Source organism: Lonchura striata, chromosome 12, assembly GCF_050655825.1.
Source record: "Lonchura striata isolate lonStrDom1 chromosome 12, ASM5065582v1, whole genome shotgun sequence".
NCBI classification, from domain to species: domain Eukaryota; kingdom Metazoa; phylum Chordata; class Aves; order Passeriformes; family Estrildidae; genus Lonchura; species Lonchura striata.
The window spans coordinates 9,121,427-9,147,815 of NC_140714.1; the positions used below are offsets into that span (position 1 = coordinate 9,121,427).

The 26,389-nt window shown below is 44.7% G+C and overlaps 1 protein-coding gene across 5 annotated transcripts; it reads right to left on the minus strand.

The window, feature by feature from the left end:
• Positions 1–1,070: 1,070 nt before the first annotated feature.
• On the minus strand, positions 1,071–25,756 carry QRICH1 (glutamine rich 1). Of its 5 annotated transcripts, none has more exons than XM_021531158.4 (11): positions 25,628–25,714; positions 24,516–24,576; positions 20,868–21,197; positions 11,614–12,630; positions 9,173–9,350; positions 8,439–8,593; positions 7,581–7,695; positions 6,149–6,257; positions 5,642–5,793; positions 4,872–4,962; positions 1,071–4,102 (listed from the first exon to the last, which is right to left on the minus strand). In XM_021531158.4, exons 3-11 carry the CDS (start codon positions 21,174–21,176, stop codon positions 3,910–3,912), a joined length of 2,319 nt encoding a protein of 772 aa, XP_021386833.3. In that variant the 5' UTR covers positions 21,177–21,197; positions 24,516–24,576; positions 25,628–25,714; the 3' UTR covers positions 1,071–3,909. The 5 variants fall into 5 exon arrangements, with proteins under 5 accessions (XP_021386833.3, XP_021386817.3, XP_085446532.1 ...); XM_021531142.4 differs by having other exon boundaries at positions 25,557–25,645; XM_085590406.1 differs by lacking the exon at positions 25,628–25,714 and adding an exon at positions 24,981–25,145.
• Positions 25,757–26,389: the final 633 nt, after the last annotated feature.

Here is a 26,389-nt window from a genome sequence, read left to right on the forward strand (position 1 = left end):
AACCAACAAGCAGGGATACAGCAATCGCTTCAGAGATTTGGGGGAAGCGTGTCAGCAAGACTTCTGGAAGAATTGAGATGTTCCTTAAGGTAGGAAGAGGTATAAGCGAAGAAGGGCTCTTTCCTAAGCATTGGCACCAACGAAACAGAAGAGGCTGAATCATCAGGATAAGGTGCATTCCCTGTAATGTTTGAGAGGAGCAGCTCCAGCAATAAGATGGGGAGAAAAGCCCCATATAGGGTGGAAGACAGTTGATATCCCACTTTAACAATTATTTAGGAATCCAAGCACTAACCCCAAGTCAGTCAGTATTAAACTTGCCTAAGAATGTGGTTTGGCTGGACAGCTGCACAGCCATTCAGTGTCCAGCAGCACTCAGTCCAGCAAGAGGATGAGCAACTACAGTACCAGCAATCCTCCACCCCCTGTACACTCAGAAGGCTCTTTTCTACCATTTCTGGATCTGCTCTTATCACAGCATAGGAGTATTCGAGGCCTCATCCCTTCTATGTGTGCCAAGGCAGACAGTAGCCCTGATGCAGCCGAGAACAAGACTGTCTTAATTTCTGCCCTAGCAGCAACAGTGCAGAAGAGGGTTTTATTTAGAAATCAGATTGTGTCCTTTTGTATTGTCCAAGGCAGAACAGTTTAGGAACTACTTCAGATTTTGTGACCCCTCTGAAGTCCAGACCTCTATCGGAGAGGCAGCCAACAGATGAGAGCCCAATGAAGTTCTTAGACCATTTCCTTTATAAACTGCTTTAGATAGGAGTGAAGAACCACTCTCTAGTCTGCTCTCCACTGCTTCAGCCATTACCACTTAAAGAGGAAATGCTTGACCTCTTGAAAGCAAATGAAAATCTAATGGTGCTGTGGACACTTGTAAGAGGCTACAAGTTTCCTAAAGAAAGCAACACTGTTAAATGTCAAGAGCTTGGACAATACATGAGTCTCATGTCAGAATGTGAGGTGCTTTACAACAGTCAGTCAGTCTCTGCTTTCTATGGTTCCTTTCATACCACAGTGACAAGATGGGCACAGTTCAAAATCAACAACACACGGTCTCCAGCTCGACTTCTCAGCTCTATTTATTTAGAGATTGATGCATTTTAAGCCTGTCTCGTACAAGGCATAGGGCACGGAGAGTTCCTGTCAATATATACACGCATACAAGAGCAGTACAAGCAGTTTGGCACTCTCAGAGCCAAGGGGGAATGCCCTTTAAGCAGCAGTCAAGCTGGTTATAGGAAAGTGTTAAAAAGCTATTTTACATGTATTTTGACTGGGGAAATTTCCCAGAATGTGGACAGCAACCCTAAGCCACAGCACTTTTCTGTGCTACTCTGTGCATGTCTTCCTAAGAGCCCCTACAAGGGAGCAGATCATGTTCTTCACTATCAAAGAACATAGTATTTATATTCTAGAAATACTGTACCTTTTAAACTAGCTCCAGAGAGACAGACTAGAAGCCAGATCCAGGAAAATAATCCTTAAGTCACAGTATATCGATTGTCTCTAAAAATAGGGAATGAAGTGAACACAGTGGACATTCTGATGAGACAGTACAGAACAGTGCAGCAGTCCACTTCTGCATCAGCAAATCCTCTCCTATGTACATGTAGACAATGAGAAAGAAATGGAAACGCTCCAGTCCATCAGGACAAAACCAAGCATCAGGAGACTTCCACAGCTCACCGTGTGCCTAGTTTCCCTGTTCTTAACCAGTATCCTCCAAGGAGAACTCTTCCCCCTACAAAGACTTGACATTGTCTTGCATTTAAGAGTAATAAGGAAAGTGCACAACCTAAAATTTTAAGGTAACAAGGAATTCTGTTTCCCCAGAAAGCTCAGCTGAAGTTCCTGTCAATGGTGAAAGGATTAGAAGTTTCTGACAGCTGAAGCAGTACTGGTGATCCCCAGAGCCACCCTACAATGGGGCAACTGCTGGCTCCCAGCAGACAAACTGAGGTCACAGTACTTGCTGCCAGCACTACACCACCCTAGGCACTATCTTCCCAGCTTGCCCACTGGATCTGGGCAGTGATCCCTGGCTGTTTTCCTCTGGCCTAGTTCTGAGGGCAGACACTGAGCTAAGAGTCTAAAACAAAACAAAAGTGCATTGCTACTTCACCTCTCCGCACGCACCTACTTGAGCACAAAGTCATGTAGAGGGAACAAACTGCTCATACTGACACTAACTCAAGCACACCTGCTTCCTCAGGAACACCAACATCAATATGAAGCATCAGGGGCTTAGGAAGTCTCTCTAAGCTGCACACCTCAACACTGCTCACAAGCACAAAGACAGGGAACATTGGCTACTCTCATCAATTTACACTCCTGCACAACCAGCAGAGAGGGCAGACCTTCTTTCTCAATACAGATAGGTGCTGGACAACAGAGGCTTCAGGGAAGTTTTTCCTGTACACAAGTTTAAGTTCTTTTATTGTAATATATATCTAAATATTTATCTGTGTATTTTGGAACAGGGAAGGAACATGACAGGGAGAAGCAGGGAAGACAAGTTCAAGAAGCAGAGCAATTTCTCTGCATCCAAGAAGTTGGTGGCACAAGTAACAAGCCTGGCAAGTGATCTCCCATTTCAAGCACAGCTGACTACCTGCTGGCTTCAAAAGAGCAGACTATTTGTTAATGATATAAAATACAGCAACCATTTAAGATGCAGCAAGGCAAAGCTACAGGACTGGGGATATTATGGCCATGAACTATGCCAAAAGCTACACAGCTGTGTTAAAAACTGTGAAAAGGCTGTTAAACAGCAGGAGTAAGCCATATGCTGCTCCTGGAAGGCCTTTTCCCTCCACTACTTCTCCATCACGCTGTTGTTGTGATGCATTTGAAAAGGTGGAAAGGGGGATTTGCCTAGGGGTAAAGCTACAGAACATTAGGACAGTCTGATCTGGTCTCACAGATCGCATGTTCCTAGCCTGGCACTGAGCTTCCATCAGCAAGCAGACATTCAGGTCTTTCTACAGAAGTGTATGCCCTTCTACCGTCATAAGTTGTAGGGTGAAAGAAATCCAGCAGAGTTGAGCTGGAAAGCATGAACAGGGATGAAAACAACCAGTTTGCATACTGATCTTTGTATAATGACCCCCCCCACCCTCACAGCTCACTCTTCCCCAAATAAAGACACATTGTTCAATGGCATGTTGAAAAGACGTGCTCGTCATTCTTAATAAACAACTAGAGTAAGAATACATAAGAGAAACAGGGTGGTATCTTTATATGATACACAAGTGTATGTTACAAGAATTCCATCAGGCACAGAAGCCTCAAGCTTTAAGGCCTCAATGTTAGGCCAAAAAAGAAGAGTGTGGTAAAGTTTGTACTTTTAACATCTAAAAATGTCACTTAAAGGTCTGAATAGAAATTGTTGGTTTGTTTTTTTTTGTATAAATCATAATTGCAGTTCACTCTCTCCTCTTTCTTCCAAGATAACAGCAAATTAATGTCCAAGCACAAGAAAAGAAGATGCCTGCCTCTCCTCCACTGGCTGAGCAGGTCCATCCATCATTCTGTGCCCTCTAGGCTGCACGTGCTCCGAGGAGACAGAGGCCCCAGCCAACCAGGCCAATCCTGTAGTTCAGGTTTTCTACATCATAAAAAAAACCCAGAGTCAACCAGCAGCTCTCCACAGCTCCCAGCTCGCAGGGGATATGCAGCCTCCAATGGTTCCAACAGTTTGGTGTGTTGGGTAGGATACACAATGGGTAGGTTTTCCTTTAGATTCTTTTAAAGAGAAGAAGCCTAAAAGGGCTTCATAACTACACCAATAAAAAACCAAAAACTTAGGCATCTCCTTTAGTGTAAAAGTCTGTACAATTTCTCTTTGCTTGTCCCTCCCCCATCACCCTGCCCCACCCCATCTGAGCCACGAAGGATGCCTTAGTGCATGGTGCTGGCATTAGCCACGGCAAGAGCTTCCTGAATCTCTCGTATCACCAGGATCCGGGTGAGCATCTGCTCCATCTGCTCTCTGCTGATCGGCTGGATGGAATACCAGATAGGGCTGTTGGGGGCCACCACTGGTTCCGGTGTCAAGTAAAATGTGTCATTCCGGCCTTTCACACTCTGGGGGCTGTGTGAGGAAGATCAGAAATAACCAGACTAACAAAATGTCCTGGAAGAGAAACACCACCACTGTCCTCACCCCAGGCTTCACAAATCCTGACAGTGAATATCTGGCTGATGACAAATGAAGGTACAGAGACAGATCTAGCAGCAAGATTCATTTTAGGACATGCCAAGGTTAAAAAGCCATGGTGAGGAGACTACAACAAAGTAGTATTTATTTCACACTGGTAAGCATAACACACACATGGCTTTAGAGGTTCTTCAGAGTGAAAAAAGGATGGGGTATTTTAACATTCAGGCTACCTGCAGATCCATCTCTGCAGATGAACCATTATATTAAATTACAGAATCACCATAATTTAGAGATGAGTCCTTTGAGGCATCCTCCAATCTCCATAGCAAGTCCTTATTTTTGTTCAGAAGCTGGTCTGAATAGGACCCTAATCCTATCTTCAGGAGTGGATGCTTCCAGATGACTTGCAACTCATAAGCAGAAGAACAAATTCATGTCAACACAGCAAATATCCAAGATTAAGAGCAGCCAGTTCACAAATCAGGATTTGTCTCTTAAATACCAAAAACAACTCAATTTATATGCCATCAGAGTTAATCCCACTCTCTCACATCAACAGCCCTCGCCATTTTAAGTAAATTTGTGGAAATACAAAAATTGTGCCAGTGCTATCACACAACTTTGAAAACTAGGCCAGGCACAGGGTGCAGCTCCCCAGTCACAGAAGACAAGCACCATACACACAGACGAGAGCTCTCACCATTTGAAGAGGTAGAAGTCATACAGCTTTATCGGACACCTCAGGGGGTTCTCTGGATTCTCGGTCTGCTCTGCATACATGTCATCTGTAACTACAAACCAGCCCCCAGAAGTCTGTCAGACACCCTGTGGAAGCACAGCACACCGAGCAGTACCACAGAACCTCAACACTGCAGCACCTTGTCACCAGACAAGAGCTGACAAGAGACATATGGCAGTTCCAGGGCAGAAGCACCTGGCTATAAATGCTTAAAAGCATTATGCAGAGTTTGCTTTATCCCAAGGCTATAGAAGACCACAACCCATCCATATCCTTCTTTCCATTTCTCCTCTACCAGTGTGCAAAATGAGGGAAATATCACTACTGAGACTGCAAAGCCTCAGTTGCATCCTGTGCTTTTGAGAGGATCGATTGTACTTACATAGGAATTATTTTGAGTTCACATGAACCAAAGTAAGAGAAGCCCTCCCAAAGAATTTTCTCCATCTTACATAAGCACTTACATCCAACAGTCTCTTTGCCCATTAAAAAAAGTAACAAAAAAATATCCTTAGTTCTTGATGAGTCCCTTACCCGTCAGGTAAGGCATGTCCCCAGGGCTATGATTAGAAGGTACTGTCCTCTCCTGGATAGTGCATGGAAAACACATACTGCCAGGCTATAGGTAACTGGCAGAGCCCTGGATTCCCTACCTGCAAACATCTCCAGGTTCATCCACTTCTTCAAGCCCAAATAAGTAAAATATACCAAAGAAACTTCCTAGACACTACCTTTCTGTCCTGTCTGGTGCATGCCTGGAGCCTTCATATAGCGGATACTCGTGCTTTTATCCTTGGGATTAGAAGGGTTCTTCTTGGTCTGCCTCAGCACCTTGGAGAAGGCCAGCTTCATGTGCTGGTCTACTGTTTTCAACAGGAAGTATCTGAGCAGCAAGAACAGAACACAGAACATTCAGAGGCGAGCAAGGGACATAAGTCATAACAGCAAGGTAGTTATCTTTAGCCATCATGAGCAGACTGAAGCTCAAACCAACCACTGGGCTAAGGACTCTTCCAGCAGCAAAGCATAGAAAAGCCACAGGTTCAGTCTGCCCTCTGCTAGCTCACTCCCTTGTTATACTGCATCTTCTTTGTCTGATGAAGCTACAAGCGGGTTCTGTATGCAATAATTTGAAACTTGTGATTTTGCCCTATGCAGTGCCGTAGTTTCACACCAATCTTGTTAAGGTCTCTGAAGTTCTTTTATTCCCCAAGATTCCCTAAGACCTGAGTACTTACTTTGTATTAAAAAACATCAGTGTAGTGAGCAAGGTGGAAGGGGAGTGAGCTCCAAGCTGCTTACACTCCCACAGCATCTCTTCTGTTACATGACTGGAGAGGATGTAACCTGCAATAATCAGAAGTCGGCATCATGCCAGGGGACAGACACAACATGAGCACAGGCAGCATTTTACAGTCTGTAAGTACTGGAGAGCATATAAATCTCAACAGAAGGAAAAAGAGGAGATTCTCACTAATGTCAAGATTCAGTGCTCTGCAAATAACTTTTTAAACAGCAGGTACAGTTAGGAAACACTTGTACATATCCATCAACCTCTAGTTGTGGAGAGTATGCTTGTGCAACATGCCTACACATCCCAGCCCATAGAGAAAAGAATACGTACTTAAACAGCTTTTAATTATTGGCTTGACTCCAATGCAGATGCTCTTAATCCTATAATATGTGAGAGCAGGCAGGCCAGTGTAACAAATCAGTTCTTGGCCCCGAGCACAGCTTCAGTGAGCACACAGTGCCAAGTGATGTATTTGGACACATGAGTAATCCTTTGATTTTTCCAATTTTTTTTCCCCTTTGTGTAGAAGAAAAATACTACACTCCAAATACAAACAGAAAAACAGACAGCAGTACGAACTCCGGGGCTTGTGGAATGTCAAAGCACTGATCAAACAGCCAGACTGAAAACAAAAGGATTCCAAAACTCATGGTGCCACTTAGCCACCTAGCCTGAAACATCAGCTACTTTACTGAACATAAGAATTAACTTCTTCACTCATGTCCAAACATATCAAAGGGAAAGAAGCAGTGAGAAACCAGGTTTCCATGCTCTGAAAATGCAATTTTTATCTAGTTCTCATACAGTGCTCCGTCAAAATTTGTCTCTTCTGGAACTGCCTCCACATCCCTGTTGCCATGATTTCCTAAACATAAGGTTGAGCTGCAACTGACTGCAGCACTGGAGGCTTTATTCACTCATTGTTTTTTCCTTTGACACTCAGTTGGTTCTGCAGACAGTATCCATCTGGCTCCATGGTACTATGACAGTGCTGTATTATCTCCCAAAGAAACAATACATATTAGACGCAGGATGTATTACCATTTCAGATGAGGAAACCTGATTCAAATCAAGGATCAGCTGGCTGCCAAGTAAGCCAATCTAATGACACTGTGAAGTCCCCACAATGTGCCTTCTGATTGGTGACAAGTGACAGACAAATAATGCTCAATGACAGTCAGGATTAGAGCCTGACAACTGCAGTAACCCCAGCATTCACTGCAAACATAACATTTTTCTCCCTGAGCAGCATTAGCTGGCCTAGGGATATTACATACTTCAAAAGGGTTTCTATTCAGACTACACTCATGCTATAGGTTCAGTTTAAACATTCCAAGCTCTGGAAAGTTTTAAAGTTCTTAAACAATAGCCCTTACCAAGAGGTGAAACACGAGGCTGTATGTCCTTAAGAACTTCATGCAGCCATTCAGTGAACCGAATATAGTAGAGATCTGAGAAGATGTCATCGACTCGGCCATTTTCAAAGAGATACTGTAAGAGATTCACAACACAGGCCAGTACAGTGGGAGCAGGTGTGTGCCTCAGACCAGACCTCATCCTAGGGGCCCACATCCTCAGTTGATCATTTTACAGCACAGCACTGAAGACTAATACAGTTTACTTAAAGAGTGAGTACTCTTGCACCAAGGTGAATACTATAATGGGAATGCCAAGAGAGAAAAAGGAAAAACTATCTCACAAAGTAAAGCTGATTGGATTTCACCTTTTGTTTCAGATGTGTTCACTTCTAGTTATTTCACATGAGTAGTGGACACTATTTTTTCAGGTTAACAACAAGGATGCTCAATTTCCCTGTCTAAGTATAGCTCTGTTCCTGCAGCTCTTCCAGAAAGCTCATACTTCCCATAGCACATAAAGCTAAGTTCTTGCCTGTTAAAGCTTCAACTAAATTTAAATCTTGACATTGACAACTTCTTCAAATATAATCCAACCCTTCTCCCCCCATCAAAAAAAGCTAAATGGATTTATTATTTTCACTACTATACTGAACCCAGTTATTCACAAACTTAACTCATGGATTAAACCATTGCTTGCACTAAGGACAGACAAGTAATCTGATGTTTTCAAGGTTTTTTAAGCAAAGAGACTTTTTTCTTATAAAATTGTTGAGAAGCTTAATAAAAGCTACAGTTTGTATTTTTATAACCAAGAGTCCCCCTACACATGCTGACAACATGGGCAGTTCTGCAGCACATAGAGCTGTCCCATCCTACCTTCTGAATACACAGGAAGATATAGTAGAGCACATCTGGATCGTAGGGTTCACCATCACCATTCCGAGCTTCTCGTGTCATTAAGCACAGGCCATAATTCAGCTCAGCCACAGCTGAAGAGATGAGATCTTCCTGGAACCTCAGCAGCTGACGCCCTGGAAAAACAAAACAAAGCTATATTATTTAAGTGATAAAGGCATATTATTTCCTAACATTTCAGAAAACATTTTCCACATCTCCATTCTATCTGACAGGTCCAGTACTACCTCATTCTCCCAGTATAGTAATGCAAGTTGAAATAAATCCAGATCTTAGGCTGTCAGAAATACTAAAAGATAAAACAAGCAAGATTTTGATAGGAAGATCCTCTGCCCTACCAAATGCATGACTATTGCCTTCTTTTACCATGTCCCGAGTGAAATGCTGCCCTGCTGCAACAGGAAAACAGCAACTCCATGACTGTTCCACCAGCTTGGACAGACAGTTTATCCATGCACCACAGCCATGCAGAGCCCTTTTCTACTGCTATCAGCCCAAGTGCTCAACAGGGCTCAGCACAGAGCTAATACATGTCCTGTGGCAGTGGGAATACACAGTACTTCGTACTGCATAGTAGATTAAAATTTAAATTTAGGAAATCACTGATTAAACAGAAGAGTCTTCCCACATAGCATTTTAGTTATTCCTCATCCTACTTGAAAGGAAACGAAGGCCATATTGTCAACGACACTTACTTCCAATAGGTGCTAGTCTATTTTGGGCTTCTTTTTCCAGCTCTGCATTCTTGGTCTGTGCCCAGCTTTTCCACACTTCAAGACCTTCTTCTGGCTTCAGAGAGTTTGGAAGCAGAAGTTCAGGTGAAGTCTGCGGCTGTGGCTGTGGTTCAACTTCAGCAACCTGAACAGTTTGAGCCTATGAAAGAAAACTCTTCAGTTTATATACACACTTCAACATGCAAGAGCTGGACAAAAACCAAGAATCCCACAATACCTGTAGCCCCAGGATACCAACCTTCTGCAACACTCCCAACAAGAAATTAATCCAAGGAATGTAACTTTTGCTGTCCAACCTGAATTGCTGCTCACAAAAGAATATTCTACACTCCAAAAACTCTTTAAGTTTGAATGGACAGATCTATCTTCAGCTCACTTGTCACTCTGAGTCGTCACTGAAGTCCATCTCACTACAAGAGCAGCCCACAGAGACAACCAGCCCCTGAACAGGAAGGTGCCACCAGCTTTACTCACCACTGCTGCTCCACACTGGACTAGCCTAAGGAAGGTCCTGGGTACCATCACATGCCATACACCACTGGCATCCCTCCCTATCCAGACTCTCTTCTTTAAGCAGTACATAACAGGCACACAGAATAAATACATTCTGTTCCTATCATAAATGATAAATAAGATTAATTCACTTGTAAAAGGTATAAAGCAGTAGGACTAGAACACAGCATCAAAACATCCATTCAATTTCAATGCAATACTCTCAGAATACCAAATATTACTAATGGGGACTAGCTACTGTTGTGTGAAAACTGAATGATTTTTTACAGACCTAAGGCATCTCCAGACCCTTTTGAAACTTACTTTGCAGTGGGACCTTAGGTCACCAAGAGTTTCGATCTCAATCAAACTTATTTGTCAGGCCACCAATAGCACCAATCTAAAACCCACAGCCAAGTCCTCCAGCTGCACTCACTCTGCATTCTTTGCTACAGGTTTTCAATTCTGTGCTACAGAGTCTCATAGCTACTGCAATTAATAGTTTTACAGACCTTGGTCAAACTCTCACTGGTACCCTGTATGTTACAGAAATAGCAATTCTTATATGAAAACAGTTTTGCCTTTTCCTTCCTAAGAGTTACTCCAAAAAGCAGCTTTTCCTTTGATATTGCTAAGTGTCAATATTAGTGGAAGTTCTTCTGACAATACTAAAGACCATGGCATATGAAAACAGCATGTAGACTTTAAATACCTGTACCTTACCTAGCATAAAAAACCAACAGTTTAAGAGGCAAAGTCTGCAAGAGCCTCAGACCAGAGCCTTCTATCTCCCTCTGGCTGTTTTTTTATTCTCTGCATCAGCTCTTATTAGCTTTTTGCTTATCAACCCCTGCAGAGACTGACTGAAAAAGCCCAGCTTTAATCAAGGCAGATGGCAACAAAGTTGTGAAGCAAAGCCTCTCTCTGCCTTAGAGTCCAAGGGTGAACTGACACCTTGTCTTTGTAGTAGCCAGGACTGAGCCTCTGCTCTCCTCCACAGAGCGGTAATATTACTCTCCAGAGAGCTGAAAGTTTTCCAGTGACAACTCCATCAGCCCAAACCAAGGGACAGTCTTCTGCCCTAACCTCACAGACACCTTTGTCCAGTGTGAAAGCTGGATACGGGCTGATTTAAATCTGCTGAACTGGCAGATGCTTCTTAACAAACATATTTTTCACAAATAGAGCAAAATTGCTGCAACTTGCCCAGATTCCCTAGAAGCATAATGCCAGAGGACAGCACAGGGCAGGCAGTCAAATTCCTTCTCTGCTTCAGTTTGTAGAGAGTCAACTCCCAAAAGCGTGATATTCACTTCTAGTAGCTTCATTGCCTCCCCTAGAGAGATAGTACATTCCTCCTGGAATTGCCTATGTATTTCGAGTATTTTATTTTAAATACCTTATGTACCCTAAAGTAAACTTTATCTGGGAAGTTTGCTCACAACTAGTCAGATTTTGATACTTCACTGGGGCACTGGATCTGCTGTGGACTCCATGTGCAACATAACATAAAGTAACTGATAATGACTAGTACACATTAGCACACCTTATTTGGCTGAAATTATCCCTGCCTGTCCACTGCAACCCCTGGAACATCTCAGGAAAACACTGCAGATCTTGGAATACATGCTATGTAGAGTCTGGCAATCAGTATGTATTTATTAATTTTTAACACTGGGATCAAAACTGTACTTTCTTTTGGAAAGTTTTGAATCCTATAACTATGTACCAACATTATCACATGGAAGTCTTATACCCATCAGGAGTGAAGTGCCCTATGTCACGTTCAGGCTTCTGGGACAGATGCCTCTCTGCTTCGCAGACACCAGCTGTCTGTTGGCATGCTCCCTCTCCAAAACATTTGTAAGTTGTTAATCACCAGCTGAGACTAACAGGCAGTTTTAACTTACTGAGCAAGTGACTTGTAGCTGCTGCTGCTGCCCCTGCTCTTGGGGTGTGGGCTGCTGCTGTTGCTGCTGTGGGTCCCATATGTGCACTGTCTGTGCTGTATTCTGGTATGTCCCTGCCACAGCCTGCACTGCCACTGGAATGTGGATGTTGCCATTCATAAACTGTGCTGGAAAGATCGAGTTAGCAAGAGTCTGCACCACTTCCTCGTGAGAGTTCTTCACTACTGAAGTACTTCCCACCATCTTATCCTTGTCATCTTCCAGCTTCACTGTAGCCAGTGTTGTGGGTGAGCCGCTGACGTGGACAGCATTGTAGGCCTCCTGAGGGATGGCAATGTGGGTTATGTTTTGCTGCTGAAGGTCACCACGTGGCTGAGCAGAGTAAACAGGGATGGTCCACGTCTCTCCAGTGGGGCTAGTAATGGTCCCAGTGGCACTGTACAGGTGGGCACTGTCCACTGTTAACAAGTCTGGCCTTAAAGAGACATAACTTTGCTGCTGGCCCTGAGGAATGGCCAGCACTGTGGCAACTGGCTGCCCTGAAATAGCATACGATACAGTAATAGGCATATCCACTTTACGTTTCTTCACTGGCTGAAGGACACTCGCAGAGCTAATCCGCCTCTCTCCCTCTCGCGGGGAGCCTTGTTGAGAAGGTGGGGGTGACAGTGCCCCGACTGTCTGGATCTGGATCTGCTGGCCACCAGTAATGGCCTGACCTGCCACAAGCTGAGCCTGGATCTGCTGGTGCTGTATGTGTTCCTCCTGTAGCTCTGCAGCCTGGATCTGTTGGGCAGTCTGCACATGCTGCACTTGGATCTGAGCTGCCTGCAGCTGCGATGGGCTGGGGCTCTGAAGAGACTGACTCTGTATTGTCTGGGATGCCTGCTGCTGCGCCTGGCCTTGGATCTGCACTTGGACCTGTATTGGCTGCTCCGAAGCCTGATGGACAGAGAGCTGTGGAGAGAGCTGCTGGGCGGAGACCTGCTGTGGTGACTGCTGGACCTGGACCTGAACCTGCAATGACACCAAGCCACAGTTAGAGATCAGCAAACACCAGAGATCAGCAGAGTGGTCTGTCACTCATAGTGACAGAATGGTCTGTCACTATATTTCAGGTCTTTTATGCTCACTTTTGATTCCATGTATTAATCCATTAGTAAAGATTTCAGGAAAATGAAACCAAGTTATTCTAGAAGTGCCCGGCTGGTAACAGTGATACAGCAGATGTGTTTGCTCAGCACTGCACATGACTCTCAGCACAGAGAGAACAGCACGTGAGCTACATCTCCACCCTCAAAGCTCTATGGGCTCAAGCCAACGGATTCCATCCTTGGAATCCAAGCATCTTCAAAGCTATTTGCATTGCTAAAATGTTATGTTAGCACAGGTCTTGCAATACCAAGACTTAAAGATCATTCACATTACAATCACAGGAGCTTGCCTCATTCTTACCATGCTCCAAAGATTGTTCTATTGCTGCCCACCCCAGTCCCAAGATGGCCACAGGATCACTTGCTGGTGACAGGCAATAAGAAATATGGGTAAGTCAAAACCAGCACTTGGCTCTTTCCTCATAAAGCACAGGAATATTACTTGGAAACCTATCATTAATAGTAGCACTACTCAAGCGGGTGCCAACACACAATGTGGCAAGTTCAACCTCAATCTCTGTCATGCGTTAATGGCCTATGCTGCAGCATGTTTTGTAAACTCTAGAAGAATTTCTTTGGCAAGGATAATTAAAACCAACCTTTTTTTTCATTATTTACTTATTAATACCAGTTATTGTCCAAACTATTCAGTTGTATTTTCTAGCTCATGCACTTAGACAATGCTGAGTAACACAGACAAATCTGTTGACTTGATTCCCAACCAGTTCCTTTTATTTTAGAGGAAAAAAAAAATCACACCCTCTCACATTAATGCTCATTTGTCCAAAGTCTGCCACAATACCTAGCAGCAGTCCAGCAGCACACTGAAAGCCAGCAGTCAAAGGCAGCCCCCTGCACAAATTTCAGGTCTCAATAGCTTCACATCCGTTGTCCAGACACTTCTCCACTTTTCCTCACATTTACACAGACAACTTGTTACATTTGCCTTGTCCTAGAAGCGATATCCCAGGTACACATGACCATCTGTTTCTCCAGGCTTCATTAACGCTTTATCTTAAGGGAGTGAATTAATTACTCAACACCTCTTTCTGGAGCCAACACAGACTTATTTAGCTGCAAGACTAAATGTCTTCCTACTCACAGTTCTCTCACCTTTTTCTACCTCACTTCCTGAATCCAGACAGACTAAGGCAGCATTTGCACAGAGACAGCACACTAGTCAGCCTGACAATACCAAAAAGAATTACAATGCAGGCCTGCTGTGCACAAAATCTCACTTCCCAGCATCACTGCTAAGAAGTCTTGAAAAATGTTAAGGATCCATTTACAGCCAATTAAGAGTTGCCAAGGAAAAAACTGGGGTAGCAAAATGCCCCACTGGCAGGCCAGATTTATAAGTCACCTCCTGTTAAGAATTAATTTATTTCCAGGAAGAACAAAGTATAGTTCCTTCTGGGAACTCTGTGCAGTATACTGTAATCCAGATGATGTGATGACTCTGTAATAATTTCCTGCAAGGTAACAAGAAGCATGTGACCTTATGTCAGCATGACAGTTTAAAAAGCTGCATCAATGAGTGATTTGATCAAGCATTCAATTGAAAAAGATGAATTCATCTATGGGATGTTTCCTCAGCTCTATTTGATATTGTTCTGCCCTGGAGCATGAGTACTGCCTTGGGCAAACAGGCCCAAACATGGATCCCAGGTAAGGGCTCAGTTTAAGAAAGTCAGTTGCAAACACACCCCTAAGGCAAGAATTCTCCAAAATATTTCACTTTAAAAATCATTAACATGGTCCTTACTATTAATTTAAACCCTTGTTCAGAAGATTACCTGCAAGGCAAAGGCCAAAGATTGAACAAATTACATGTTTTATTGCACTGGTATTTTCAGTCTCACACAAGAAACATTTGCTTTATCTACTATGATTCAAAACGATGTTAAGAGATAAATGTGTCATTTGCCCTGTACCTCTGTACTGTTTTCACAATTTCCACAGGTTGACCAAGAACACTGTAAAAGCACTCCCACCTTCTATCCATACAAAATTTCACATTACAGTTCCTGTGAGTGCTGTAACATATATAAAGGAAAGACTTATTTTTGCTAGCAGTAAGAATTCAAAGTCTCCTCCTGCACTGAAACAATTTTATCACATAAGCACAATTAGAAAGGTAATGGAACTGGTTTAAGAAAGGCATTGTCAGCAAGAGGCACGGCCTAAGAACAAATGGAACAAGACAGCATTTGCTCCCTTCTGCTCTTGCAAACAGACTGTTTCAGTTTGAGGGGACCTCCACTGACCATCTAGTCCAACTGCCTGACCACTTCAGAGCTGACCATAAGCTACAGCATGTCATTCACAGCACTGCCTGAATGCTTCTTCACCAACCACCTCTCGAAAGCCTGCTCCAGAGGCCACTCTCTTGGTAAAGAAATGCTTCCTAATGTCCACGATAAACCTCCCCTGGCGCAGCTTTGAGACATTAACCATTTCAGAGCCTGAGCCTACAGTGTTCAAAAGTCAGCAGCAACTTCACCACTTTCAACAGATGAGCAGTCACGCCCTGAGGCCCTTCGAAACTCCCCCAGGACTAAATCCTAACTCCTACAACAGGGATGCCTTGCTACTGCTTTAGAGTCCACCCTGCTATTGTTAACACCCAAAGAATGAGTCCAGACCCAAACAATATGAAGTTAAACACCAGAATCACTTGAAGCTCTCCATGTTTCAAACTGCAGACATCATGCTTCTGACTAGAGAGTGGTTCTATTTAAAAATATATTGGAGCTCTACCTACCACGCATTATGCATCCTCTGTGAATTACATATCCATTTTTAACAACTGTATCTTGAAGTAGATCCCTCCCTGTTTTCAAGTAGGTAGTATCCAGGAGTGCTACAAGCATCCATTTCAGATTTACAGGCTTTAATCTGGTCTGAAATCAAAGGCTTCTTATATTGACCTCATTGTCCTTTTTTTCCTCAGATAGCAAGTTAGACAAAGAATTACACTCAGCAGCAGTAGCAGACTTTATGAGACTGTACAAAGGGGAATGTTTTAAACTTACAGGCCAAGACCAACAGGGGACTTTAAATCTTCATTTTATGCTGAAGATTAAAGCAAAAACATGTTATGCTGGCAATTCCTGGGTTACTGGTGCAAGAAAGGAACATGTCAAGTTACCAGTACTGAAATACAGTTTATTGCCAAAAGTCTGGATACAACAGCATGAAAGAACCACCTCCCAGCAGGGTACCATGACACAGAGAAACGCCTTTTCACTATAAAGTAGCTGGAAGCTGGACCAAGTACTAGCTGCTCAGAAAATCAGAAGTGTTAGAAATCAACCTTGTATTGTAACAGAAGAGCAGAACTAAATTCCCTTAAAGGAAATCTTCTGTCACATCAAGCCCAAAAACACATTCTGTCCTGAACTGAGCAAATGCAGAGTAAATAAATAACTCCAGGGCCACGAGAACATCTGAAGCCTGGTTGCCACAACTTTTTTTCCTAATAGTTGATAGACAAACTTTCAAGTAGGAATCATAACATGTCTGCCCTGTGTGGATTCTCTGCCCAAAAAGGAACCAAACTCAGTTCTGAAACAACTGAGATTTTATTTGCTTTTTAATTCTTTCATCTGCAGACTGACTGGATTATCTAGTATTTCCTAAAACCTAACTCTAAACAAGTACACAGAGCAACTCTTTCCTGCATGGGTTTTTTGATATGTAGCTTTTCCTACAGCACCTGACAGGCTCTTAATGCAACTTTTCACAAAGAGATCTTGGTTTCTGAAGCTGTATTTAAACCAGCAAGCAGTAGTACACACCAAGAGCAGATCTCCAGAGCAAGACTGGAGACATACTAACATGTCCATTCCATAGCTCCCAGAAGACTATTTCAAACTTAGTTCTAGACTTGCTCACCGGTCAAGTTTAACAACACCAAAACACAACACTGCATCTTACAGCTTAGTTTCATCTGGAGGGAATCTCAAATAACAGGCACCAAACCTACAAGAGGTAAGAAAGCTTCGGCAGGTGGCCAACCTGCTGTGGGAAGTATGCTACAAAAGCCCCCAGAAGTAACCTGGGCACATCTCAAACTTCCCACGTAAAGTCAAATACCTGGGAAAAAAGTTAGTGAGAGCATGAGAAGAGTAATCTCAGTGTTTTTTAGCCTAATTTAAGGACAGAAGATTTAAAATACAGTTCCCTCAACAGCAGTCCTAAGCTAAAGCATGTCCAGCACTAAAAAATAACACTGTAAAAAAAGAGTTCCTTCTAAAGTTACACCAGAAAGTGTACAAGCAAGTACAAAAGAGATATGAAAAGTGTAAGTGAAGAGTAAGTGAAAAGACTGATCAGTGAAGTACCAGGAAATGTCAGAACTTGTTATTTAACTACTTTACAGGAAGTCCTTTGCTATCTAAGTAAACAAGGTCTATGGGAAGGGTGCGAGTCAGCTTTTCAGAACAACTGCCAGACTGACTCTCACTCCAGGTTTTTCCTCTGCTCATTCATCAACATCAGAGAGAGAATTCCATCAGCTAAATTAGGCCTTGGGTGTGTTTAAACAGTTACACTATCAAGATTATGCTGCCAAGCTGCACTGGGGAGGGATTTAGGTCTAAGGCAGTTAAAATACATGAACGAAGGAAAAAACAGTTTACCTCTCCAACAGAAGGGTACTTCCATATACAAGTAGATGCTACCTTGAAAACACCACTCTTGACTACAACAACTCTTTGAATTGTCCCACTCAGCCCTAGCAAATGCCAATTAATACCTGATGCTACACTAAAATCATACTGGCATGTTTTTCAAACATAACCAAATAGGAACTCTACCTCCAAGCTAAACTTCACAACCAGTACAGCAGCAGGAGGAAGGTACACCCATCAGAAGCAAAGATGCATTCTTTGCAGAGCCAGAGATAAGACTTTTTCCTAAGCTATTTAAGGACATCTTTCCCTGCCTTACGTCATTAATAATGTCCAGCCTCCTATAAAGGTCTGAAGTCACAGAATAGACTGAATAGTAAGCACATAAGGAATCGAGCAAATAGAAAGGCACAAGTATTAACTGAAAGATATTTTACACAGGCATTCAACCATTCCCCATACAGTTTTGTGATCTTTCCCACATGTAGCAAACTCCCCTCAAGCCCTGCCCAAGAAAATCTTGCCACCTAGACATCAGACAGCTCATAAAAAGCTGAAACAGAGAGATTTTCTCCACACACACCATAAACGAAGTTACTTTCTGTCCTCTGATAGTCTTCCAGTTAAAGCTTCCTGGGTAAGAGGCACAAGAGGTTTGCTGACCTCTGTAAAAGTACCATATTTGGGAAGCAAGCCAGCACTAAACACCTCACTGACATCAACAATTCCATGGCCTCTATGCACAGAACCAACAAGCAACAATCTTACCAAAAGCAATGCTGATAAAACTCTTACTTGACTGAAGCAAAACACAGACCTTCCCTGCCACTCCCTGATGCATAACAAGGTATGACAACTTGACATACTAAACTCGTTCTTAAGGTCACTTATGGCATCCCTGTGATACTGGGTGTGGAAGGAGCTCCAGGACACTTAACTGTAGCAATGACAGTGTACATAACCCAACAGTTGCATCCACTCATACTGTAAAATAAACATTTGATAAGATTTTTTTGAGACTTTTAGGTAAGAAAACCTTAAGGTGACAACTTCTTCAAAGAGAAAATTTATTTTTCTATAATAAATAAAACAGCAAGCAGTCACACTGTGTGTTTAGTTGTTCACAGCAAGTAAAATCCAGGATGAAACCTGAGCACTATCGCTATGATTGTAAGATCATCATCACCCATTTCAACTCTGAGGTCATCTGACTGGTCATACTGTTAGTCACCCCAAGCAGCACTGTCACACTGCCAGACATAAGCACAGTCCTTCAAAGGATCTCCCACTGACTTGTAATTGGATTAGCAAGAACTAAACAGATTACCAATTCAAATACCAGGATGACAAGTTTAATCAAAAGCTAAGAGGCTTCAGCAGATGACCAAAATTCAACATAATACAACACAAGCAGTATTTTGGCACAGGGTGCCAGCTGGACCAGGTGCATGGCTATGGTGGAACACTGTCACTCCCCAGCATCACAACAAAACCCAGCTTGATCCAGAAGATGAGCTCTGCCACTGCGACAGTGACAGTGCAGAGATGAGTGAACACTAAATCATGAGTTTAACATAAATTACGTCTCAATAAGAAATCCTGAAATACAGAAAAACACTCTTGCAAAGAGGTAACCACATTCTTCTCCACTCTATTCTTGCAGAAAAACTAAGATAATTCTGAGCTAGCTGCTCAAATACACCTGAGTTCAGCTGCTCTGCTGATACACAAAAGCTGCAGCCACATCTAGTACCAAACAAGCCACCTAAAGTCAGCAGCACGATAGGCAATACAAATAATAATGATGATCTGTACAGATGGGAAAGCAGGTATCTAAAAGCAAAGGGACATAAACAAGGAGAAGAGAGTAGACAACATTCTTCAGGAAATGCTGAAATCTTAATTTTCATTAGCAGCTTTTCATATTTAGGGTGCAGGTCATTCAGTTCCAAAATCAGGAACCAGTCTCTGGCAGGAACTCTATGCTTATTTACAAGAAGGTCAGGTTATTTTTCTCTGGAGCATAAGATATATGACCTCCCTCCCTATCTCTGTTACTAAAAGACTTGCAAGGGTCAAGCCTGAACATTGGGTAGTTCTGAAATGAGGCAGCAAAAGTGAGAGGGAAAATAAAAAGATTCTTTTTGACTTTTACAATTGGTCTGGGGGCTTTCCATATCTTCAAGGCTCTCAAAAGCCAACCCTCCTAGCTCTTCTGCTGCAAAAAAAACTTCTTCCAGAAAACACACTAGCTGGCAAAACCAAACCCACTCTTGATCAGTTTTAATAGCCTCATACAGAGATCCAAGTCATGCCTGAAAGACCAGGATTTTGTTCTTCAAAAGCCTTTCAACACAAGTCACTGTAGGGCAACAGGTTACAGAAGTCCCCGTTAAGCATTCATTAACTCAATAGAGAGTAACTGGAGACGAATTACCAGTGAAGGAGTTTTGTCTTTGCTGTAGGATAAAAACACACAAGTGAGCTGTTGACACAAGTCTACTACACTGCAGCAAGCACACACTACCTGATCTCCAGTCATTTGTGACTCCATACCCTCACTTATTGTAAAAAAAAGAAAATGAAAAAAAAGTTTGTAGTTTTACATTCTGCTACAGAAACTGAACCAGAAAGATTCATATCTCAAGTGTATCAAAATTACAGCTATAGACAGATTTCAGCTGTTTAGAGACATATCATAAAAAACTTTAGTTAAAGTGCCCTGCCACTTATGAAATCCTCAAATTACAAAATGTATATTAAGACAAAAGCAGCTTCCTAAGTATAAAATTGGTTTGTCTTTTTCCTCTGTTAGTGGATTTACTTTAATACTTAATAAAATACCTAATGTAATATCTACTTTAAAAAAAATCAAAACAAAGAAGGCAACTCCTACTGTGCAAGCGTATACTCTACCTTGATGCATATGCATCCTTTAGAATTCCTTTCCAGAAACTTATCTTCTCCTGGCTCATATCCTAAAGTTGACTCTCTTGCATTACCCCCTCACTTAAAAGTCAGTTTAAGAACAACTCTTAGAATGTTCAAGTAAAACTATTTAAAGATTACTGATTTTATTGAGGAAAAAAAAGGCTTTAAGGCAAGCTTCATCCCACAGCCACCCTGAACAATCAGTCAGAGGGATCTGATATTTATAGCAGCTTCAGAGCACAAGGCTTCTGGAGTTGTGTACATGCCAGAACTGTTTCTCCAATAGGTGACACCACTCCATTGCTATGTGTGCGGCTCCTCCTACAGCAGGGCTCGAGGGAGGCACAGTCAAGAGAGCAAATTTACTACCAAATTCTTTAAATGAAAGGGAAATATTGTTGGTCTATATGAAGTTAATTGGCCCTGCCTCTTATGCACTTGTCTGAGGCTTAAGGTTAAACAGCAGCTCTGAATACTACTCTATCAGTTAGCAAGTCATATATACAATAATTCAAATATTATTTCAGATGCTTACCTGGACTTGCTGGGGTTGCTGAACCTGTATCTGCTGCTCTGGCTGAGTTTGTTGCTGGATACTGGTTGTCACAGGACAAGCAAGTTCAAGCAAAGACCCAGCCACCTCTGTGCTGTCCGTGTAAATACAGTTGCCACCCTGCTGATACACCATTGTGGTGGTGGCTGTCTGTTGAAACTCCTGGAGAGCTTCTGGCCCCTTGGAAGCAAGGGAGTCTAGAAACTCCTTCATCCTGTGCTGGGGGATCGTTCGTGCCTTCACACGGATGTATTCTTCAAAGGAAATGGTGTTCTCCAGAGAATTATTCATATTGCAAGGTCCTCAGGGTTCCTTAAGGAAAGAGAAAGTAAAAGTCTTAACTACAGCACTCCCTTGATGCAAGGATATTCTTAACTCCAGTAACTAATCTCTCATACCAAGTACTGTATGAAAACTGGCAAACATGCACAGCCAGATGCCCAAGACAGATGCTTTAGTTTTATGAGGTATTTTGTGCTACTACACATCTCTCAGATTAACTCTTGGCAGCTCAGGGGAGTCTGAATGACACCCAGGTGTGATTCCTCCTCCTCCCAGAGCTCACTGCCATGTAAACACTCCTAGCTCTGTACTTCACCCAGACCAGGCAAGCCCTGTACCAGACAAATCCACTCATACATTCCATTTGTCTGCAGCATGCACTGTTAGCAAGAGAGGCTTAGAAATCAATATCTGCGGCCCTGCTTTGCAGCCGCAGAGGTGGGAAACTGAGCAGTGTGTTCTATCAGGCCGTGCAGTTCTATTCTAGGCAGCTAATGGGAAGGACAACAGAAGAGCAACAGATGTAGCACTCAGCTCTTTGCTATTAGGAGTAGGACAGCCCCATCGATTTGAACATAGCAAGCAAAAGGAGAGCGCTGGAATTGAGATATTTCCTCAAACTGGGAACTACACACATGGAGAAACAGAGCTCTGGAAATGACAAAGGCAACTGCAGCATCAGTTCTTGATGCCCTTTTAATATAGGAAGAGGTTAACATGAAACATGCCATGTGTGAAGACAACAGAAAGACAGAAAAGTTAAGATGATCAGGGCAGAAGTGAAAGCAAAGAAAAAAAACCACCACCACCAAAGATAACTCCACCTGAGAACATCAGACAGCTCTAGGGTATACTCTGCCAGCATTCTTCTCTTATTGACTTATCTTGTTTAAACCCACCAATTGTTTCTGCAGTGAGTATACTGGTTGTTTCTAAGGCACTAATTAGCCTTGATAGAGCATAAATACATTTGAGCCGTAACATCACCAGATACTGAGACAGGTGTGAAAAGATGTGAAACACCACAAGATCAGGACTAGAAGAGGTGATTCAGCACTACTAGATCAAGCTGCATAAAGGAGGAAAAACAGACAGACATCACTATGACTGTAGGTCTAAAGAGAACAGGTACAAAAACAGAGCTTTATGTATTCTTTCACCATGATTTAACAAAGTAAAACAGAGACAGGGCTATGACTGAACATAAGACTGCCCTGTGGGAAAATGGGAGTTAACTCCAGGCTTTCACTGTCACTCAAGCACACTGCACAAGTCCAGTGCCACTTATCACCAAAAGCTGGGAGAGCTGAAGCAAATGCTAACCCCTCTTCACTGTTATGTGACAGCAGTCCAAACAGAGTTTTTGTTTGCATGGAGGTTCATGGCTAGTGCACTGGAGCAAGCTCACAAAAGAAAAAAAAAAAAAAAACCAAAAAAAACTAATATCAAAGGTAACAGGAACACACATGAGGCAACTTGTGCTCTATCTATGGTTTCTGAAGTCTTTAAGACACATTTGCTGCTGTATGAGATTTCTATAAAAAATATTCTTAAAATATGCAGCAATGCAGCATGTTTAATAAAAAACACCAGATAATGGTGTTCACATAGCAAATCCAACAGCTCTGCAAATATCAGCATACAGAAGCTCCTGTAGAACCCATATCTGGACAGAAAAAACTCACTTCTCCAGGAGCTACTCAAGAGTATTCTACACCTCCACACCACTAACCCCTTCCCAGTGACCATATGCCCAGGGTAAAACCAAGGAAGAACAACAATGTTAATGCATCCATAGGGACTCAGGACTCAGATAAGACCTACAGCAGGCACACTGAAATGTGTTTTTCATCCAACTGCATGATGCTCTATTATATACCCTGAGGTTGGAAAATAGATTTTGAGCAATTAACTTGTCCCAGTCTTCTACTTGGAACTTTCAGCTATTTGACTTCAATACCACAGTGAGGCTTTCAGAAGAGCATCATCATTCTCCGGGTCCACCTTGAGGTGCACTAGCAGATACAGCTTTGAGAGGGAAGACTCTTCTGAAGAATAAGCCTCAACGATGCCATGCTGCGTCCCAGACATGAATGCCACAGATGTTCTTTGACAGCAGGATTCCAGACATAAGTGCCACAGATGCTCTTTGACAGCCAGCTGCTGCTGAATTGGATGGGCTCACCTCTCCCAGGTGCCCCCTTCCCACTCCTGCATTGGTTTTTAGTATGTTCTAACAACACAGGAAATGGCTATCCACCTGTTAATCTTATCTAAGGAGAGAATAAGGAGGTCAGCAGGGCCACGGTTCCCAATGGGAACTGTTAGCCCTCACTTCTACTTTTGAAACTCCAACCCTTCTTTCACAAGCTACATCATTTTCCTGTGTTGGAGACCAGAAGCCGCAAGACACCCGGAAGCACAAGCAGCAGAGGTCCACCACCAAACCATCACCAAGCTCTTCTGACCACCAAGCAAGCACTGATTTCTTAAATACAAATCTTAAAGCAAGCACTGAAGAAATCTCTTTCCTTTCGTCTAACATGGAAAAAAAAATCCTTTACACGTTCTTGAAGTTACTATGCTACGAGCCACTAAGCTGAGCCCCTGCAGTATTCCACGTGCCAGGCATGGACCAGAGCCCCACCATGCCATGAGGCATCTGTTCCTACCCCAGAAGAGCAGCAAGACCTTCCCCGGGTTTTCTCTACAGCTGCAGTTACAGACCTTGTAGGTAGCAGTGTCTCCTGGAGTTGTTCGTAACAGTTTTAAGGCTGCTTAAGATTATTTAACTAGAAATACTGAACCACTCAAAACTGCACTTCCCACTGCACTACCCCTATGCAGCAGTGGAGGTACCAAGTCCACAGAAAGATTCATAAATGTAATGCTGCACCCCTAGAAATTTTACTTATTAAAATTAAACCAAACTGCATTTATGGCAGAAAACCTCTGTAAGGCTCTAGGGTACATTCAACAGGCTTTTGTAGGTTAACACATACAGCTTGCTGCTGTAGTCACTACTTTCAGTTATTAAAACACACTAATCTGTACATTCCATTTATCCCACAGACACACACTGGAAACTGCAGATGTCCACCCTCACTGGATCTCAGCAGCATGTTTTTAATATTGCATTTAAAAATTTAAAAAGAGCATCCAGGCAGTAAGTTTCTCCAATAAAGGAGGATAACTCCTCTCTGTGCAGCATAACTGCATTTTTTTTCAAGAAGTAAGTTCAAGAAATTCTTTGAAGAGTATGAGCACATACGGTTAGTTGATAAAACTTAGACTGAGGTTACTGAAAACACACACACAACTTGCAGCATGTGGACAATCTGGACTCACCAGTCACCATGTTGCATGTATTTCTGCTGCTCTTGTCCTGAGCTCTTAGACTTGTAACGTTCTGGAGAAGACAGAACAAAGAAGCCCTTTCCATCCCCAGTTCCTCTTTCTTTATTAAGTCATTTTATTTTTAATACGTATTCCATTAAGAAAAAAAAAAATCAGGAAACAAAGGTATGATAATCCACGCAGCTAGCAGCTCCTTCTGAGGAATTGCAAGATGCCCAATTTCTAACCATCGTATCCCTCAGCCTGGTGGTACTGAGAGCGACTGTGCGAGCACATCTGTCACAGAGCGCCGTGCGGCGACAGGCGCGGCACGGTGGGTAACACCGGAGTTACTGGCACACAGAACTTAGAACAAGGCAGCAGCAGCAGTGACCGCATCCAGAAGCGATCCCCCCTACCCCTCCCCCCGCAGGCGTTCCCGGTGCTGCCCGAGAGACAGCCGGGAACGCTACGGACCGCTCGGCCACCCAGACAAGACGAGGCGAAGCTCCGTATTGAGGCCCCGAGACCGTCGGCTGCAGCTCAGCCTCTGTCCTGCCCGAGCGGGGACGCGGAGCTCGTGGGGTTTCCCCCGCCCGCGGGGACCCGGCACTGCCCCAGCCGCTCCTGCCGCCTTTGTCTGCCGGCGGGGCGGCCGGGCCGGGCCCGCAGGCGGCGCCGTGACACCGCCTCCCCCGCCCCCCCCGGCAGGAGCCATGTCGGGGGCTCCGCGAGGACGGGGCCGCCGAGGGCCGCGCACAGGCCGCGCCTTCCGGTGCCTCGCTGCCCGGGCGGGGGGGGCGACGGGAACGCGCCCGGTGCGCGGGGGGGGAAGAGCCGGGGGCGCGCCCGCGCGGGCCGGGAAAGCGCGCGCGCGCGCGCGCGGCAGGCGGGGCCGCCCCCTCCCCCTCCCCGCCGGGCCCGCGCCGCCCCCGGAACCGCCGCCTCCTCCTCCCGCGCCCCAAGGGGGGCCCCACCCAGCCCCACCGCCGCCGCGCACTACCCCGGCCCGCCGGCCCGGCTGCGCCGCGGCGTGACCCGGCCCCGCCTCACCCCGGCCCTGTCGCCGCCGCCGCCTCGGCCCCGAGTCTTTTCCCCTCACAGCTCCCTGGGCGCCATCTTACATTCAACCCCCTACAGCCAATCAGCGCGCTGCACCAGCCTCGCGAGAGCGCGGCTCCCAAGCCCCGCGAGAGCTCAGCTCCTCGGCCCGCCCCGAGCCTTAAAGGGGCCTGGCCACGGCGGGGAGGGTGCGGCCGCTGGGGGGCGCCCTGCCCGGAGGGGCGCGGGGACGCTGGAGGCGGGGGGGACACGGAGGGACCGGGACGGAGCCCGGGCAGCCGGGGTACCCGGGATACCAGCAGCACCGCCTGGCCGCGGGGCGACGCCGCCGAGAGGCTCCAGCAGCCTCCGCTGCCTCGCGGCATGCGGGTGCAGCCCGGCCCCCATCCCCACGCAGCGCCTGGGGCAGGCTCCGCGTGGGGCCGGCCGGCGGTGCACGGGCTCCCGGGCCGGGCGGAGGCCGTGCGGAGGCCGTGCGGAGCGGCTGCGCCCTGCCCCGGCCGCACCGCGCAGCGAAGCGTCCCCATGGAGGCGGAGGAGGCCCCGCGGGACTGTGCGGCTCCGCTTTAACGCGCCCATGTGTTCGCCGCGGCCTCCCCGGCCCCGCTTAAGGTGGCCCGTGGGGCTGGGCAGGGTCTCCCTCCACTCGCTTCAGCTCCAGGGGCACAGACACGGGGCTCATGGCACGGGGTGCGTGCCAATTCCGCGGGGACACCCCTCTGAGCCCCAGCCTGGGGCCGAGCAGGCAGCACCCCGCTGAGTCCACCTTAAGCGGGGAAGGCGCTCCGGCGGTGTTTGTACACAACGTGCACACACTGCCTGCA

Excerpts from the sequence above, each read along its gene's own strand:
- QRICH1 (XM_077786140.2), bottom strand. The coding sequence starts at position 21,176 with ATGAATAATTCTCTGGAGAACACCATTTCCTTTGAAGAATACATCCGT. Across the intron at positions 12,631-20,867 it reads AGCAACCCCAGCAAGTCCAG|GTTCAGGTCCAGGTCCAGCA; the intron begins GTAAGCATCTGA and ends GTGTCATTGCAG. Across the intron at positions 8,594-9,172 it reads TAGACTAGCACCTATTGGAA|GGCGTCAGCTGCTGAGGTTC; the intron begins GTAAGTGTCGTT and ends TTGTTTTTCCAG.